Genomic DNA, 17,471 nt, shown 5'->3' on the forward strand with positions numbered 1-17,471 from the left:
ATTTATTATTAATGTAGAAAAATCATAATTTGACTAATTTGCCCTCACCAAGATACTTTTCCATTTACTATTTTTATAAATATCATTTACTATTTCTTTGTTTTTAATTTATTAAATCAATTAATTGTTAATGCTTACTATAAAATAAAGAGGAAATGTGAACATATTCCAAGTTCCAACCGTATACTACTGCTTTTTCTTCCATCATATGTATATACTTTTTCTTTAAATTCGGAACGTGTAATAATTCAGTCTATTGTTCAAATATAACCAATGTTTACTTCTTTTTTGTCAATTTATCCAAGTTTCAACATATCATTCATGAAATTGTAGTTCAATCAAATTTTAAAACAAATTCATTGTGTTTCTTTCAACATTGTATTTTAATCAATCAAGTTAAAAGTTACCAGACGTATCACAAAGCTACTTTCAACTAGAAAGATGAAATTGTTCAAATAAAAAAGTGATGTCACTTAACGCGAATTATGGTGATTTTTGAAGAGAACCACTGAATTTTGAATATTAAATAGTGCAAATCAAGAAATGGTGGTAAACATTACCGTGACTTTTGGGGAAAAATCCTACATAAAGAATGACTTCTAAATTGGTACAAACTTATCATTAATATTGTGAATTAGAAAAGAAGATTTTAGAAGCTATAAGACATATCATGCACAAGTTTTGAACATCAACTAGACAATACATATATATTTTGCCGATAATTCAAAGGGAAAATTGTATATAATAGCAAACTATTAATTTAAATTAAATGTTATAAATATACTTTGATTTAATTGTACCCTATAGCAAACTATTGTTCTTTTCGCCACTCTCCCTGGTGGAATCTCGCTCGCCACTCTCGTTTGGTGGCAGTCTCGCTCGCCTCTCTCACTTTATACAAAAATACAAATGTATAAAATGTGTTTGTGTTTGTATAAAGCGAGAGAAAATTGTATATATACATATATTTTCGTTCCCCTCTCTCCGCTCTCCCAAATCTCGCTCGCCACTCTCCTTGATCTCGCTCGCTCACTCGCCTCTCTCACTTTATACAAACAGAAACGAAATGTATAAATTGCACTTCTGTTTGTATAAAGCGAGAGAAAATTGTATATACACATGCAAATACATATATCTTCGTCCTATACACTTATAATTATACAATATAAATATTTCCCTACCCAGTTTTCTTTTGCATTTCTCTCTTTCTCGTTTTATACATACACAGATTATACAATTGATCTTTTGTATACAACTGCTTATTTTTGTATATGTATAGCGAATTATACAACTGCCTTCTTTGTATATGTACATCGAATTATATATATACAAAAAATTAGGTCTTAGGAGCTAATTTTTTTGGATTATACAATTTTTACTTCAGATGTTTACGTTTCGATATTGACTCTGCTACCTACATTGGCATAAATTGAATTGTTATGATTTTATTTTATTTTGTGTCAATTCTTTATGATGTACAATCTTCTCTCCTTTCTCTTCAACTCGATCATGTTGGACAATTTCTAATTTATTGAGGGGGCTTACCTATGTTATTTTGCTCAATCTGTGAGGTAACTGTGAGACCTTGATAGAACATAAGAGTTGCAATATTTGTATACGTTATACAACAATTTATGCTAACTGATGTTTCGGTACTAGTTTTCTTGGAGAATTATATTTGTAACAAAATAGTGATAGACACCCAAAATAATTATACAATTTTTTTGTATATGTATATGTATATGTTTGCTATGAAGCGCAATTATGCAAACTTTGTTATATCATACAAATATGATTTTTTTGTTTGCTATATGTGAAAGTTGCTCTAATTCAAATTCAGTTCAGAAATTAATAAAGTCAAGATAGAAAAAAATTACACAAACAATTAATATAAGTATAATAATGTTTCTATCTACAGGAGATCTAAGTAATGAGGGATTGCGGAGGGAATCCATTTGTCACCGTTTATGAAATTTTTTACTGTGAAATTTGATACGATTTGAGGATCATTAGTAGTTGATGCCCACTTTACACGCCTCTTTGTATCTGCACTGACTCCTTTATTCTGATATTCCAAATAGTATGGCTGGACTATGGACTTTCCTTCAAATTCTATCCACCCTCTTGGATTTATCAACATATCTATGTAACTTTGCATAATTATGGTACGTGAAAAATTTCCCCATGGCCGACCTAAGTACATAGCTACAATATTGTCCCCCGCATCTGGAGTTGCTAATCTCAACGTACAATTTTACAATACGAGTCCGGTTGCTCCATTGTCACTTCTTTATTGTGCTATGATGGCGATGTATTAACCTTTCAGTGGCTTACGTACTTCAATTAAACAACTTTAAAATATTGCAGTTTCATCACCACAAATGAAGTCGATGGTGCCCAAAATTATACATTCTCTGTAGAACTGCTTGTCATAGTGTGTATATATGGTGTCTTGAAAACCATCAAATTGACACCTATAGAAGGCGGTGAACTCGGCAGATGCCCTTAAAGCTACCGCTTGAAAGTTAGCAGCTCCAGCCGTGTTCCGAAAAGCAATATCTTGTGCCATGAAGCCTTTTTCATCCACCCCTTAAAAGGAAACAAAGAAAAAAACATCAGAGCGATGATATATATAAGTATTACGTAACTTAGCAAGAAAAATTACATCTATTTTTATGGTTAATTTGAGTTATATATCTAATCAACTTACCCACAGTAGCAATGTTGTACGTCCCTATTCCACCTCCATAACTCTTATTTCCTGATATTATTGTTTTGTCCATTCCTTCTCCGATGAAAACAATGTTCATTTTTCATGAGTCAATTTGGACATATTCTTCATAGATTCCTTGTCGGATTTGAATATAGTATTGTGCAATACTGTTATTCAGACTCGCGAATACAGCTGCCATTATAGTGTTATAGTTTCCCGATCCGTTCTTGGCTACTATAACATTAGGAGGATGTGAAATATTTTGACATCCTCCACATTGTAATATAAATAGTAACAAAATAACGATAGCCATAAATTTTACGTTATGAGAATTGAATAAACGCAAAAAGGCAATAATTTGATTTTCTTCGAGTTGGCTCATTTTTTTTAGCAAGAAATACAAAAAAAAAAAAAAAAGATAGAGTATATGCTTAAGTGTTGTGCATGCATTCAAGCTATCAAGATTGTTATGTATATATAGATATTTGGAGAAAGAATTAGAAGAAGCGAGTTGAGATATATTATTTAGTACTACCAAATTTATCCATATTTGATTATTTGAAACTTTTACACTCATTAGCTTTATTTAGATAAATAAATTCAAATTACTACATAAAGAAAAACAAAATCATAGCAAACTTAGGTGACTAAACTAAGAAAAATACCAACATTGCGATGTTAAGGAGTAACATAACTACCACTCAACTTATTGCATGGAGAAAAAAGAAGATAAATCTGAAAAGTGGGACCATATGAATATTTTGTTTCTTTTTAAATTATAAAGAATTTATGGGTTTTTTTTAAAATTTCTCACTCGATATTCATATTAGCATCCGATTAAATTTATATTTGTACATTGTAAAACTCATTTCTAAAGACAATGCTTCCAATTGGCATATGCTTTTTAAATGAACTCTCGTGTGAAACATAAGATAACTTTTAAAAATGTGGTAATATAAATAAGATTGATTATAAATATATCTTAGTACTAGGGCCATCAAGATTTTATTATTTTCATCTTTAATACTCATTTTTCTTTATTTAGATCAACAAGAAGTATAAAGTTTGCGTCTTTAGTGTTTTTTTTGCTTTATCTAGACCAACAAATTTAAAATACTTTATAAAAGAATCACAACAAACATAAGTGACTAAATGAAGAAAAATCCTTAAATTGCAATACATGGAGCAAAATAACTAATTAGTGTGAAAACGAAGATAATTATGAAAAGTGGGATCATATGGAAATTTGTTTATTTTGAGATTATAAAGGTCTTGAAGTTAATTCATAATTGAATAATCACTATTGTAATGTTACGTTGGTTATATGCATGCGACTCTTTATATTTGATTTCATACTATAAACAATTTTGTTTTTTGATATTTTTATCCTTTTCTTTTAAATTTAAATTTTTCTCATTGTTTATTATGCATTATAAGCATTGTCCATAGTGAGGTGATTATCAGGGTGTTCAGACAAATACCCTTCGTCGAAAAATTATAATGTATATATAGATGAAATGTTGTTTGATACAGTTATATTATAAAATTTGGATACCTTTGGATCAACTTGAGGGGTAGCTTAGCCATATGAAACCATCTTTGAAGTGTCTAGATGTCCGTGTGCGCTAGTTCGAGACCTGTTGGCTTCGGTTCTTTTCTAATTTTTAAAGTAACACACAACCAACATCACCCCTTAAAATAATAATAATAATTAATTACTTTTTATATCTATTAATTTTAATTAATAATAATAGTTAATAAATTTGTCGTTCTTATGTTGTTATTTATTAAAATAATCCTAATTAATTTTTATAGTAACACGCAACCAACCTCACTCCTTAAAATAATAATAATAATAATAATAATACTAATAAATTACTTTTTATATCTATTAATTAATTGATAATTATAGTTAATAAATTTGTTGTTTTTGAACTGTTATTTATTACAATAATCCTTAATTAGTGATGGACAATGTAAAATCTATAAGAAATAAATAAATATATCAATAACCAATTGTATTTCAAACAAATATGTCTTTTACTTTATTTATTTATTTATTTATACTTTTCGTTAAAACTTTAAAATAAAACTTAAAAGTAATTCTATAACTTCGCCAAAATTAAAAGCAAAAATGCTACACAAAGAAATATAAAAAAATTGTTTGATTTTGCTCTCTGTTCTTAGAGGCTAGCAAAAGCCTAAAAAAAAATTTTAAAAAAAATTTAGATTGAACTCTCTTCTCTTTTTTTTTTCCTCGGTTCATCCACATCATTTTAAATTTAATATGAACTCAGTAGATTTACATATTATGCATTTTGATTTTTAAAAATTTGGTGCATTCATTCATTTAAAAAATGTCAATTTCAATATTGTGTAGTTTGATTTTAAATATTCTTGATGCATCTTTTAAGAAAAAAATACTCATAGTTTGGACACCCTTTATAAAATTTTTAGCTACGCCATCACTGTTTTCAAGCATCACAATCTACGATCACACCCCTAAAAGATCATGTATATTTCAAAACCTTTTTGTAACTTGACTATCTATTAATTTTAGAAAAAACATAATAGGAGTCGCTACTTAATTTTAGAAAAATTAAGAAACCATTTTTTTTTAAAAAGAAATTTTTTGAAAGAATTTTTTTAAAAATATACCAGAGTCGGGTAAGGGTTCAAGCAATCCAGGAAGGTATTAAGCACCTTAAAAGATCCGCTAATACGCGATTGACCGACGGAGCTAAAAGTTTAGCTAATTTTTAAAAGAAACTTAAGATTACTTATGAAAAATGTTATTTGAAAATAACAAAAGTCTTTTGATACTCATACACACATCTTATTCCAAGTAATGAAATAAGTCAAATGTTAAAGTGTCAAAACAATAATTTTAATTTAACATTTTATCTGAGTCATTTGGGTCGAAAAATCAACACAATAACCTAAACATGGATTTAAAAGTTAAATACTAACTATGAAAGAATATGAATAATTCTTAATTTAATCTTGAATCCTAGATTGTCTAATTTAAAATAGTTTGAAAATTTAAATACTCAAAGTAAATTAGTAATGAAATAGTGAAAGAGTGACAAATAATCTCCCGAGGATTCATCTAAGTTAGCCAAAAAAGAATTAGTAATCACAATAATAATAAACATAAATAATGAATGAAACAACTAAGATTTTCAGCCCACGCTGATAATCCTGGGGGCTGAAAGGGCTGCAATCAGCCATTGAAATCTGCCAGAGAGGGGAGTCCCTTGAGTGGATAGGTAGCAGCTATAGTGTTGATGACAGAAATATAAAGTAAAGAAACTCGTATAATTAATTGCTTTTCTATTATTATTTTTATTTAAAAATATTTTCTTATAATATATTTTAAATCATTTTTTTGAACTCAAATGACATATGTCACAATATAATTTGTCATTGTGTCATGTCATCGCAAGTACATCTCGCACACTATTTTTGGTCTGATTATCAAAAAAATGTCGAAAAGGTATCAATTCAAAGTGGTAGAGGTGTTCAATAGGTACAAGCTTTAGTTGAAGTGTTCAAATGAATTATGCGAACAACTTAAAATGGCCATTGATGACTTAAACCTTTATTTTACAACAACTTTCATGAAGTTGTTACATCCTTTACTTAATAAAGTTATTTTGTGAACTCCTTTGCTTAGCTGAAAGTTCTAATTTTCGAATAAAATAATTTTAAAATACTTACATATATGATAGCCCCATTTAGGAAAAATTACTTGAATCGATACATTTTAATAAATAATTATTAATTTTAGCGATATTTTTTATTTATTACCATTTATAGCAATATATAGTAATACTATGTTAAATCTGCAATATGTATTAAAAGTGAATTATGTATGCAATATAATGAATTATGACTATTTTTTAAAATATATGATGCTTGTTTGGTAAGAAATTGACACATTGAATTATAAGTGTATTAAAATGTGTGATAAATGTATTATCTATCAATAAAACTTGTATTATATGTGAATAATAAATTGTTCTTTGTAATATGTATTAAAATTGTATTATAAATATATTAAAAGGGATCAAGTGAAAAAAAATATATTATTGTTATAAATATTAAATATTTTCTTAATATACTATATTTATTTAAGTTTCCCCATTTTTAACGCGCTAATTGTAATAAATTCCCCTAGTGTAAACTGATAGGAATTATCACGTTGGTGTGGTGACAATTCGTGTGATTGTTGACAAGAGGCGTAACATCAATTAATTTTTTTGGACACCAATTTTCTACGAGGGCTTTCGACTAAATATACACTACGAGAAAACATGAACTTAGCTACAAAAATTATCTGTAATTTCTGGCTAGTCCATCACTTAAAAGCTAGGTAGTTTGTTTTTTTTATATTTCGTTGTCGATCCATAGCTAAATGAGATTAACATGAATTTTTTTTTTGTTTAGTTATAAAATTTTGTTTGTCACTAATTTCTTATTTTCTAAGAGAAATATGCGTACACTAGTCTACAATGATGTTCATCAATCAATTTTTGTTATGTATATATGTGAAGAAGATAAGAGGCCTAGAACTAGCTAGTTGCCAAAAATCAGCAATCTATATCACCTTATATGTTTTCTTTATATGTTTATATTTATTTTGTTCTTTTGGCTTCAATCTTTTTCCATTTGTTTATTGTGTTTGATAGATTGACTCTATTGATAGTATTGATTAGCGTTATTTGCTTAAACAAAAACATTATTACTTGGTGTTATATTTCCATCTTATTTTATTTTAAGAATGAAAGTTGCATAGATGCATATCAGGGAGATAAGATTAAGAATGAAGAGATGAGGTAGAAGTGACCTCGATAGAGGACAAGATGCAGAAAATGTGTCTAGATTTGTCTGGGCATGTGCATAGAAAAGGCATGGATGCCCGAGTGCGGTTGCCGGTGGTGTGAGAGGTTGGGTATGGATGACATAAAGAGAGGGATAGGTAGGCCGAAGAAATATTTGGGGAAAAATTATTAGACAGAACATGACGCAACTTCAACTTACCGAGTTAATTTCTAATGTCATGTGTCATGTTGAGCTTGAAGACAAGCGGCTTTAATTTGTGCTTCTAAATTTGTTTCTAGTGCCTATACGGTGTCATTTTATTGAGTTCCTTTGATATGGTTCTCTCAAGAGCTCTAGTATATTCAAGTATTCTACTTGTTCATTTGAGGTTTGTGGTATACGTTCAGTTCACTGGGAGGATCGCCCTCCTAATTCAATGTTTTTCTTGGAAGGTTCAAACTTATTGACAAGTACAACAGTTGCGACTATAAACAAATTTATGATTATAATAGGGTGGCATACTATATTATGCTCTCTTGCGACCCCTACCCTAATCAAAAGACTAAAGGTTCCTGCTGAAGATATGTTGCCTTTTGAAGCGCCAGTCGCATAGGGAGACCAAACCAAGCAAAGTCAGAAACATGTTAAACTTTTTGGACGACTCAAGTATGTACCTGAGGAACGCAATAGTCACGTACAACCTAATATAAGCAATAATGATCCATCTATAGCAATTTATGAGTACTTACTGATAATATTTGTTATTTTTCATATATATAGCACTGATAATACACTCTTCTTGACACAAAATTAAGTCAAAAGATGCAATACTTAAGCTAAAACAAGAATACGTAGCTAGGAAGGAAATATGTTTACAATATTATACACATATAAGTAATAGTAATACTTAGATTAGCTTGGTGGACTTTCTTCTCAAATCTCAATTTGGGAGTCCATATATTGTCCAATACTGCATGCCCAAAAGAATTACAAGAAACTAATTAGAAACTTAACCCGAATGCTATATAATAATTAAATGGAAACTTACATAAATCTTACTAGTTTAGGAGCTAATTATTTAGATACACTCTAGTTTGCAATATTACGTACTTTACCAGATTTTGGTGCCTCCAGATACATTCAGATACATGGATATCATATACATGAGGTCAAAATTAGGTGTAATTTGTTCTAGATATATTGTATCATAGTGGATTCACATGTATCAGGGATACATAACAAATCTTGTTCGTCCCAGTCGCCTCTCTCGCATCTTGCCCAAGTATATGGTATCCCAAATACATGCGAATCATACCAGATACATACAAATACATGTATCTAGTGTGTATCTAGCATGATTCACATGTATCTAGGATACATACTAATCTCACTCGCCTCCCTCCCCAATCTCGCTCGCTTCTCTCCCTATTTTTGTGTATCTGATAGCAAAAATGCATGTACCTAACTATATTTTCTTCAATATATAGTAGGAAACTCTCAATTAGTAGTAAAATACATAATATTTTGAAAGTATATGTACTAATAGTATATATGGTAGTAAAGTATGTCTAATTATTTAATTTTTCCTAATTAAATTGTCTGAAAGATCATCAACTTCCTTTCGAGAAATTCACAATTTCTTCAAAATTGATGCCCACTAAGCTAAAATTATTATTTTTTAGGCCAAACACATATGCAGACCCTTAAACTTGTTTCTAAATTTCATTTTGACACTCCAACTCAACCTTGTTCCATTTTAACCCTTCAACTCCAATTTTTATGTTCCATTTTGGCACTTCTGTGCATCACACATTCTCTAAGAGAGTGAAAGACAAAAAAAAAGTATTTTTAAAAAAAATAATAAAAGATTACCCTTCAACTCTATTTCTTTTATGTACCATGTAACACAAAACACTAATTTTATGATTTCTTTATTTCTATATATGTTATTCAACTGCAATTTTGCATTTTAAAAATCGACGATCATCTGTTAATTATTGTAAAAAATTAAAACTGACGGATTATGATTGTTTTTTTTTATAAAAAAAGTAACAATTTCTTTTTAAGAGTTTTCCTATATTTTTGCGTGAAAAATAACCGATGAAAGTGCGTTGATTTTCTTTCTTAAAAAAATCAATGACAACCCAACGAAGTCTATTGAGTTTCAACATTTTTTTGTAGTGTTATTAATTAGCAATGAACATGAATTTTTTTTTACTTGTATTTAGTTGAATGAAAAAAATTAGAAAGCTGATATTTGGGTTGGTCCAAGTAGACTAGATATTTGGATTAACTAATTGTTTTTTAAAAAAACCAACACACTTTCACCGATTATTTTTTCACACAATAATGTACAGAAACTCTAAAAAAAAAAAAATTTTTTTAAAATGATGTTCATCCATTATTTTTTAACACAATAATGGCATGTGAAGTACACACATCCCACTTTGTTGATTCTTTGGAAAGAAGTGCCAAAATGAAACATACAAATTGGAGTTGAAGGGTTAAAATGGAACAAGGTTGAGTTAGAGTGCCAAAATGAAATTTAGGGACAAGTTTAAGAGTTTGCATATGTGTTTGGCCTATTTTTTACGATAAAAATAAAAATATTCTTACCAAAATATGAGGAGAAGAAACAGGAGAAAAAAAAAGAATCAAAATAAAGTAGAAATTAATGAATTTAAGTTATATACATGATCAGTTTTATAATGACCCTTAGAAATTTCTTACACTAATTTGAACTCGATAATAATTGAGAATAAATTTCTTACCCATCACAATCCACTTGTGGACCAATAGGAACTCTCTTGATCTTACAAACTTTGAAAAGTTTTCTTCCCTTTTTAACATCAACTATAGAAGAATTCCCACTTTTCTGAAGACACTTGCATAAATCTTTAATATCATCAATTGTACTATTTTTCAACAAGACTAGCCAAAATTTGAGAACCTTGACAACACTCTGCTGTAATATTTTGTCTACAACCCAATAAAAATGGTTGGCATGGTGATAACAAATCTTGGGCTTGATAGCAAATAAGTGATTTCAAAGGGATAATATTTTGCATAGTCACAAATCCTACAAATCCTAGAACAATTAGTGAGCATAACATTGCTTCTTTCATCTTCATATGTATGTTGATATAATTGTAATTAAGTATAATGAAATGCTTTGTTGGTAATTGGATATATAGATGGTGCTCAAGTTTGTTTTTGTGTGTGTGTGTTTGGGTGGAGGGTGGGGTAAAATAATGTATGGGCTCTTCCATTAATGTCAGTTGGATCAAATTGAGTTCAACATTTTTGGTGATCATGATTACCATTTTTTGGTTTGGTGGGATTTTTTTATTTTGATAGTTGAAAACATGTACATATTTGACAACTCTGGTTTAGTTGAGGATTCAAATTTTATGCGCTATTAGTATATTTTAATTAATATGTTATAGCAAGTTATCTGTCTTTGAGTTATTTATTTCGACGCTTATTTTGGACAGTTACTTGAAGTTATTTTTGGAGGATTTAATAGTGTAAACTTTTTTGGTTCTTTTTCTTGCTTGGTATGTTTCACATAATTCCATTGAGAGCACAAAGACTTGTTTTTTTCTTTAAAAAAAACCATCAACTTAAAATTCACTTGAGTAAGTTGAGTTAAAGGCTCATCCTTCTTTTGGTAGGCAATGAGCAATTTAAAGAAATAAGCAAGCTAAACTTTATGCTAATAAGCAAATTATATGACTAGCTTATCGAATTTGAATTATCTGATTTGATTCGCTCCAATAAATAGAAGATGATTAATTTAGGACAATTTTTTTGTTAACGGATGCTCTTATTATTTCATTCGAGGGATGAAAACTAACTTTGCAGCGTCTACATTAAAAAAATTGATATTGTATATGCCTGTTTGCAACAAATTTTAAACATATGGAAAATAAATAAATCATACAAATAAAATCTGAAGAAACATAATTTAATTCATCAAGATAGTGCGGGTCTTGATCTTTAAAAATATCCAAGAGATTATGAAATATTTTGAGATGCCTTTTAAGGAAATTTTGTACCCTTTATATAGGCGTGAACTAGCGTTTAGGATTGAATAGCCTCCAAAAATTCTAATTGAAATTAAACACACTTTGTAGAGTCCCAACTCAAATTGAACATGTCTTGTAGAGTCCTACAAAATTTCAATGTCTACAATGTCATCAGGTCTATTCTTTGTAGGGATTATATATACCTATAAAAATGTGTTATTGACAATCTTAGAGGTCTTAGATCTCAACTAGACAAAATTGTTCACTAAAAAATAAATGTCGAACAAACTATAACTAACTTATCCAATGAAAGCACTTGTGAAAGAATATAGTGTAAGCGGTGGTAATGGATTATTTTATTAAATATTTATATTTATATTTATAATCATAAGCAAAAGATTTAGGGTATTATGTTGTTGAATATTCATTCATACAACACATAAACTACCTAATGGGTCGTTTTTGGGTAATATTATTTGTGACGTTTTTTATTTTAAAATAAAATATTTTTAATGAATAAATTGTGATTACTGGTGGAGTTAATAACTGGATAATATATATATTGTATAAAATAAAATGAAAGTTGAGTGACTTTATAGTTAAAAAAAGAAGTTCGATAATTTTTACTGCAAATTAGTATACTACAAGTTGAGCGATCTCTAAATCAATCTTTTGATTTATGGATGGTGATTAATTTTTACTTTATTTCACAAAAGTTACCAACTTATTTTTGCAACAAAATAATCATTCAAATTTAAATTAGTATCAATAAAGTCACTAAACTATTTTTTTAACAATAAAATCACTTTAACTTCATACTGATGTAAATTTGGTGTATATATAAGTATTACGTGAATTGGTAATTGGTGTGGGTATGCCTTATGTTTGTATTTAAGCAATATATGTACACGTTATCTCATGTGAAGCTTTTGATCCTCTTCCGTTATTGATATATAGTCAATAATTTTAATCAAAATTTTATATTTGTATTAAAAAAATTACTAAATCTATATATATATAAAGGAGGATCTTCAATCAGTTGATGTGGCATGCCTCTATGATCAGGAAATCTACTTATCTATTTTTGGTTTTTTTTTCTCTATTTTTCCATGTAAATAGATTTTAATTAAGGCTGTAATAATTAATAGATTCTAATTAATTGTAAAGAGGAAGATACTTTTCCAAATTTTTATTGTAACGGTCTCATTTCCATATAAATGCAAATTTTAATTGTAAGTTGTAACCTTGTACCAACCTTTCCTCTCCCCACGTCCCTTCATTAACTTCTGAAAATTAATTTATATAACTCCTCACTTTTTCATCTTCTCCTATAAATCTTGAGCTATATGTATCATGGAAAAATATTAATTGTCTCATGTTTGATGTGAATCATTGGCATTTATCAGGTACCTTTTTTTTAATTAATATTTTTTAAAAAAAATTTAAATATTAATATATTGTAGGATCTTAAGAATGATTTTTGTATCATAATTTTATTTGTAATTAAAAAGCATATTTTTATTCATTTTATTGTTATATTGAAATGAATGAATGTGTCAATTATTACTTTTTCATTTATTTATTTTCTTTAAAATAAAAGTTTAATTGTTTTTATTTTCAGTACTCCACACAACTCTTGACAATTATAATTCCTAAATTAATAGTCAATGACTGCACTTTGAACATCCTTTTTTTACTGCACTTTATAGAAGTCCATTACTAAAAGTGCACGGGACTTTGTGGATTGTGGAAGAAAATATTTAATGGTAAAGAAAAATGAATTCTCAAAAATAAAAAGAAAGGATTTGGGTTGTTTTTATTGGAGTTTTTATTGGGGCTTGTGTGATTTATATAATCCCTCCCAATCTATCAAGGTCGGCTTTTTATGTAGGTTTTTCTTTGTTACTCTTATTTGTATGATTTTTTAGTTTTTTTATTATCTGCTAATACTAAATGACTTTTATCTTATGACTTTTTTTATTGATTATCGTAATTATAAAATTAGAATGATTCTTTATGATTTACAAAGGAGGATCAAGAAAATTTCAATACTTTTCATATAGATTGAAAACAATAGCGTGGGTAATATTTTTTTTGGGTTTTTGTGTGGTGAAAGCAAGTGTTGTGTGATATGAAGAGAAACATGTGAATTCAAAATTTGAACTTTATGTATTTAATATTTAAAGTTTTTAGTACTAACTTTGATATTTTTTCAGGTTGTGTTTTTGAAGATTCAATTTTATTTTTTATGCGTGTGGGGGTGAAAGCAAGTGATATATATATCATGATATTAAGCCGGAGCCATGATTTAAATTTTATATATTTAACGTTTAATGATTTAGCACTAATTTGTTATATTTTTAAGTCATGAGTTCACTTTCATAATTTATTATAATTTTAATGAATTCTTACATACAAATTTATGTATACCACGAATATACTAAACTAGAAGAATATGCAATGATGAATTAGTTCCTGGATGGTGCTAAAAAAAATGAGTATGTGGTGATCATAAGTTGTCTTCTACTGTTAAGAGTCTTCTTAAATCATTGTTATATATCCACAAAATTCAACATAACATATTATTGTTGTATCTTCAGAAAATTCAACATATGTTATCTTATAGCTAACTTCAAATTTTTCATTCTTTTCCTTTTTGTTCTTGCAGATCTCCGAATAATATGCAATTTATTTGAACTTGAAGAAGTGCTTTAAATTTTAATTAACTAACGATGTAATATATAAACTATAATTTTTTAATTAATTTGTTGCCATCAATTAGTTTTGATTTATTTTTGAATATTTTTTTTTTCATTTCTGCTCGTACATCTTATTGTAAGAATAAAGTCTCAAATATTATTGCTAAGCTTTCATAGGAGGCTAACAAATATGTGTACTTTAGTGTACTTACAAATTTAAAAAATATGCATATTTTCTGTTAAACTGTAAATTTTTAGCATATATATATATTTTGTAAATATTATCACTTTTTTTTAAAAAAAAAAGTTAAATATAAGAATTTATTTGAATTATGTAAGAACTTGAAATAGGCAAAACCTCTAAGCATTTGTAACGAATAAATATTTATACAACTTTCTCAAAATTATAAAATGTACTATCGTAGAAATTTAATGAAACTATTAAACACCATTATTACTATATCATGATTATGTGCAAAATACTTTTCTTTTTAAGATATAATTTTTTTTAATTAAGCAAAAGAATGTCACTACACCAGAACACAAATAATGATGTTGAAAATTTAAGGGAATCTCTTTTTTTTTTTGGGATGAACTTTATTTTCTAACAACTAAGTTTTAGGTAATGAAAAGTTAAACAAATTAAAATTAAATTAAAATCTAATTTATTTGGATTTGAAGACTATATAATTATTTTAAAATATTTTTAATTTTTTGAAATAGTAAAAGATTAGTTTGTAAATCTAAAGAGATCTTTCTTAAGCGTGGCCAAGTCTCCTAGTATGTTATATGTATAAATAAGTTATCCAATATTCACTAAGTTGCCCTTTTTATGATCAAAAAATCATAAATTCAAAATTTTAGATTCACCGGATCATCGTGTGGAGCTTCTAATTGATTATTCAAATCCTTGACATCATTATCAAGTCCCATAATGCTAATATTTCTTTATAGAGTTATTTACAATGGTGGACATTTTCTTTAATTTCAACGAGGTATCGAATCAAGTGAGAGCACTAAAGATTTGTGGAATATTATTGCAAGTAGTGGATCATTGAATTATGGGAGAATTATTTAAGTTTTTATTTTAGACAAATAGATTAGGGATTTGGCAAATGGATATGATCATTTTGTTGAATATTAATAGTACAAATCATTATTTAGTTTGACACCCAAGAACTTTCCATCCACAGAAACTACAAAGTATTCAATTGGTTTAGGTCATTAAATTTCAGAATATCATCAAGTTTTAGGATCAATACATGTTATTGACCATTATGTTATATTTTTGAATATCCAATAACGCAAAGGCAATTTATAATTTGGAGTCAACTTACTATATCTTGTAAATAGGCAAAAAAGTTCAAATATATTACTGAACTTTGAAAAATAGTCTATGTATATCATCGGTAAATTAGTAAGGTAAAATATGTCCCATCGTTATAAAATTTGCCCAAATACCCTTATTCATTAATGAGAAAAATGTATAAAATAACAAACTATTAAATCAAATTAAATGTTATAACCACGGTTTCATTTAATTGTAATCCATAGCAAACACTTATCATTCGCCTCTTTCCACAGAGAATCTCTCTCGCCACACTCCCTCGCCCTCTCACTTTATACAAACACAACTGTAGAAATTGCGTTTGTGTTTGTATAAAGCGAGAGAAAACTGTATATACAAATATATATATTTTCGTCCCATACACTTATAACTATACAAATACAGATCTTTCCCTACCAGTTCTCTTTTGCCTTTCTCTCTTTCTCGCTTTATACAAACACAAATTATACAAATAATTACAATGTATAATATGTGTTGTATAAAGCGAGAGAGATTTGATATACAAATGTTTTATTTCGATTTGATTGTATACAAATTCAAATTTTATGCAGATATACAAACACAATCATTGATACATGTGCATAATAGTTATATATATATACAGTTATCTAACCGATATACATACATAATCGCTGCCCTTTTAAACAGACGAGAGTGACAACGATTTATACAAATCTGATGCTCCATAGCAAACATAAAGTTTGCTATAGAGCGCAATTATGCAAACTATAGTTATAGCATACAAATATGATTTTTATGTTTGCTATGCCTAAAATTTACTCTTCATTAACTGCAAAAGCTTTCCCATAAGGAACCTTTTTCTACCTGACAAAAGTCTCAAATTTGTTCTTGAACTTTGCAAAATGGTTTAATTTAAGCCTTTTGTTTTGTATATATGAAAAAGTCACGTATTGGAAAACTTCAACCATTAATAAATAAGGGTATATTTGGACCAATGGTAAAATAAGAACAACATATTACATCAATTATTGACAGATGCCATAATTGACCCAATTTCCAAAATTTAGTGGCATATATAAACTTTTTCGCGCATTATATTAATATTTCAAAGTAACCAAATCAAATTTAAACAAATTATATACCATATTACGTATTACTTTCTCTAATATATCGTATCAAAACGACCTCTAAGTTTGTTAAGTTGCACTTAGTATTATAGTGCAACAATTGATTTGTAAAAATATTCATATGTTTGCATTGACACACATCGGTTTGACCACTTTGTTCCAAATTTTAATGCAATTGAAGTTGCGATAGACACTTGTAAGTTGTATATAAGTTTGACCTCCCCGGGCTCCAAGTGGAAAAAATTGCATAGCATGACAATTCATAGTCTTTATTGGCAACAAATAGCCCACTTTAAACTTTTTAGCAAAAAAAAGATGTTTTAATATTTATTTGATATTAAATAGTCACATTCTCTTTTATTAAAAATTGATTTATTTTCCTTATTTTCTCTCTCTATTTCCTAGGAGTTAGCACATTTGCTGTTATTGTTTCTTTTCTCTCTATCCTTATAATTTATAAACAAAAAGAATTATGGTATTTTTCAATTTCTCTCTTTCTTCCTTTTTTTTCTCCCTCTTTCAAGTTTAGGGTTTCTATTTTCTTCTCTAAAATATTTCCATTAAAGATCAATCACAACAATAACTCTTCACAATAAGTAAATCAAATCATAGTATCATACCAAAAAATTTTTATATTGATTGTTTGGGTTATTTTTTTTAAAAAAAGTTAAAATTTTCTACATTCTTTATCTTGTAGTTAGATGCAAGATTTTTTTTTCTTTTGAAAAACTTTCGTATTTGTATTATAATTCTACAACGTTTTCTTCCCCA

The 17,471-nt window shown here is 28.0% G+C and overlaps 1 protein-coding gene across 1 annotated transcript; it reads right to left on the reverse strand.

Moving 5' to 3' along the window:
* Positions 1-2,353: 2,353 nt before the first annotated feature.
* On the reverse strand, positions 2,354-2,810 carry LOC125813633 (probable pectinesterase 56). Its single transcript, XM_049493104.1, has 2 exons — positions 2,711-2,810; positions 2,354-2,589 (listed from the first exon to the last, which is right to left on the reverse strand). The coding sequence occupies exons 1-2, from the start codon at positions 2,808-2,810 to the stop codon at positions 2,354-2,356; spliced, it is 336 nt and encodes a 111-aa protein (XP_049349061.1).
* Between the last annotated feature and the right edge of the window lie 14,661 nt (positions 2,811-17,471).

This window comes from Solanum verrucosum, unplaced genomic scaffold (assembly GCF_900185275.1).
Source record: "Solanum verrucosum unplaced genomic scaffold, falcon-dt-bn FXZP01000235.1, whole genome shotgun sequence".
Lineage (NCBI taxonomy): Eukaryota > Viridiplantae > Streptophyta > Magnoliopsida > Solanales > Solanaceae > Solanum > Solanum verrucosum.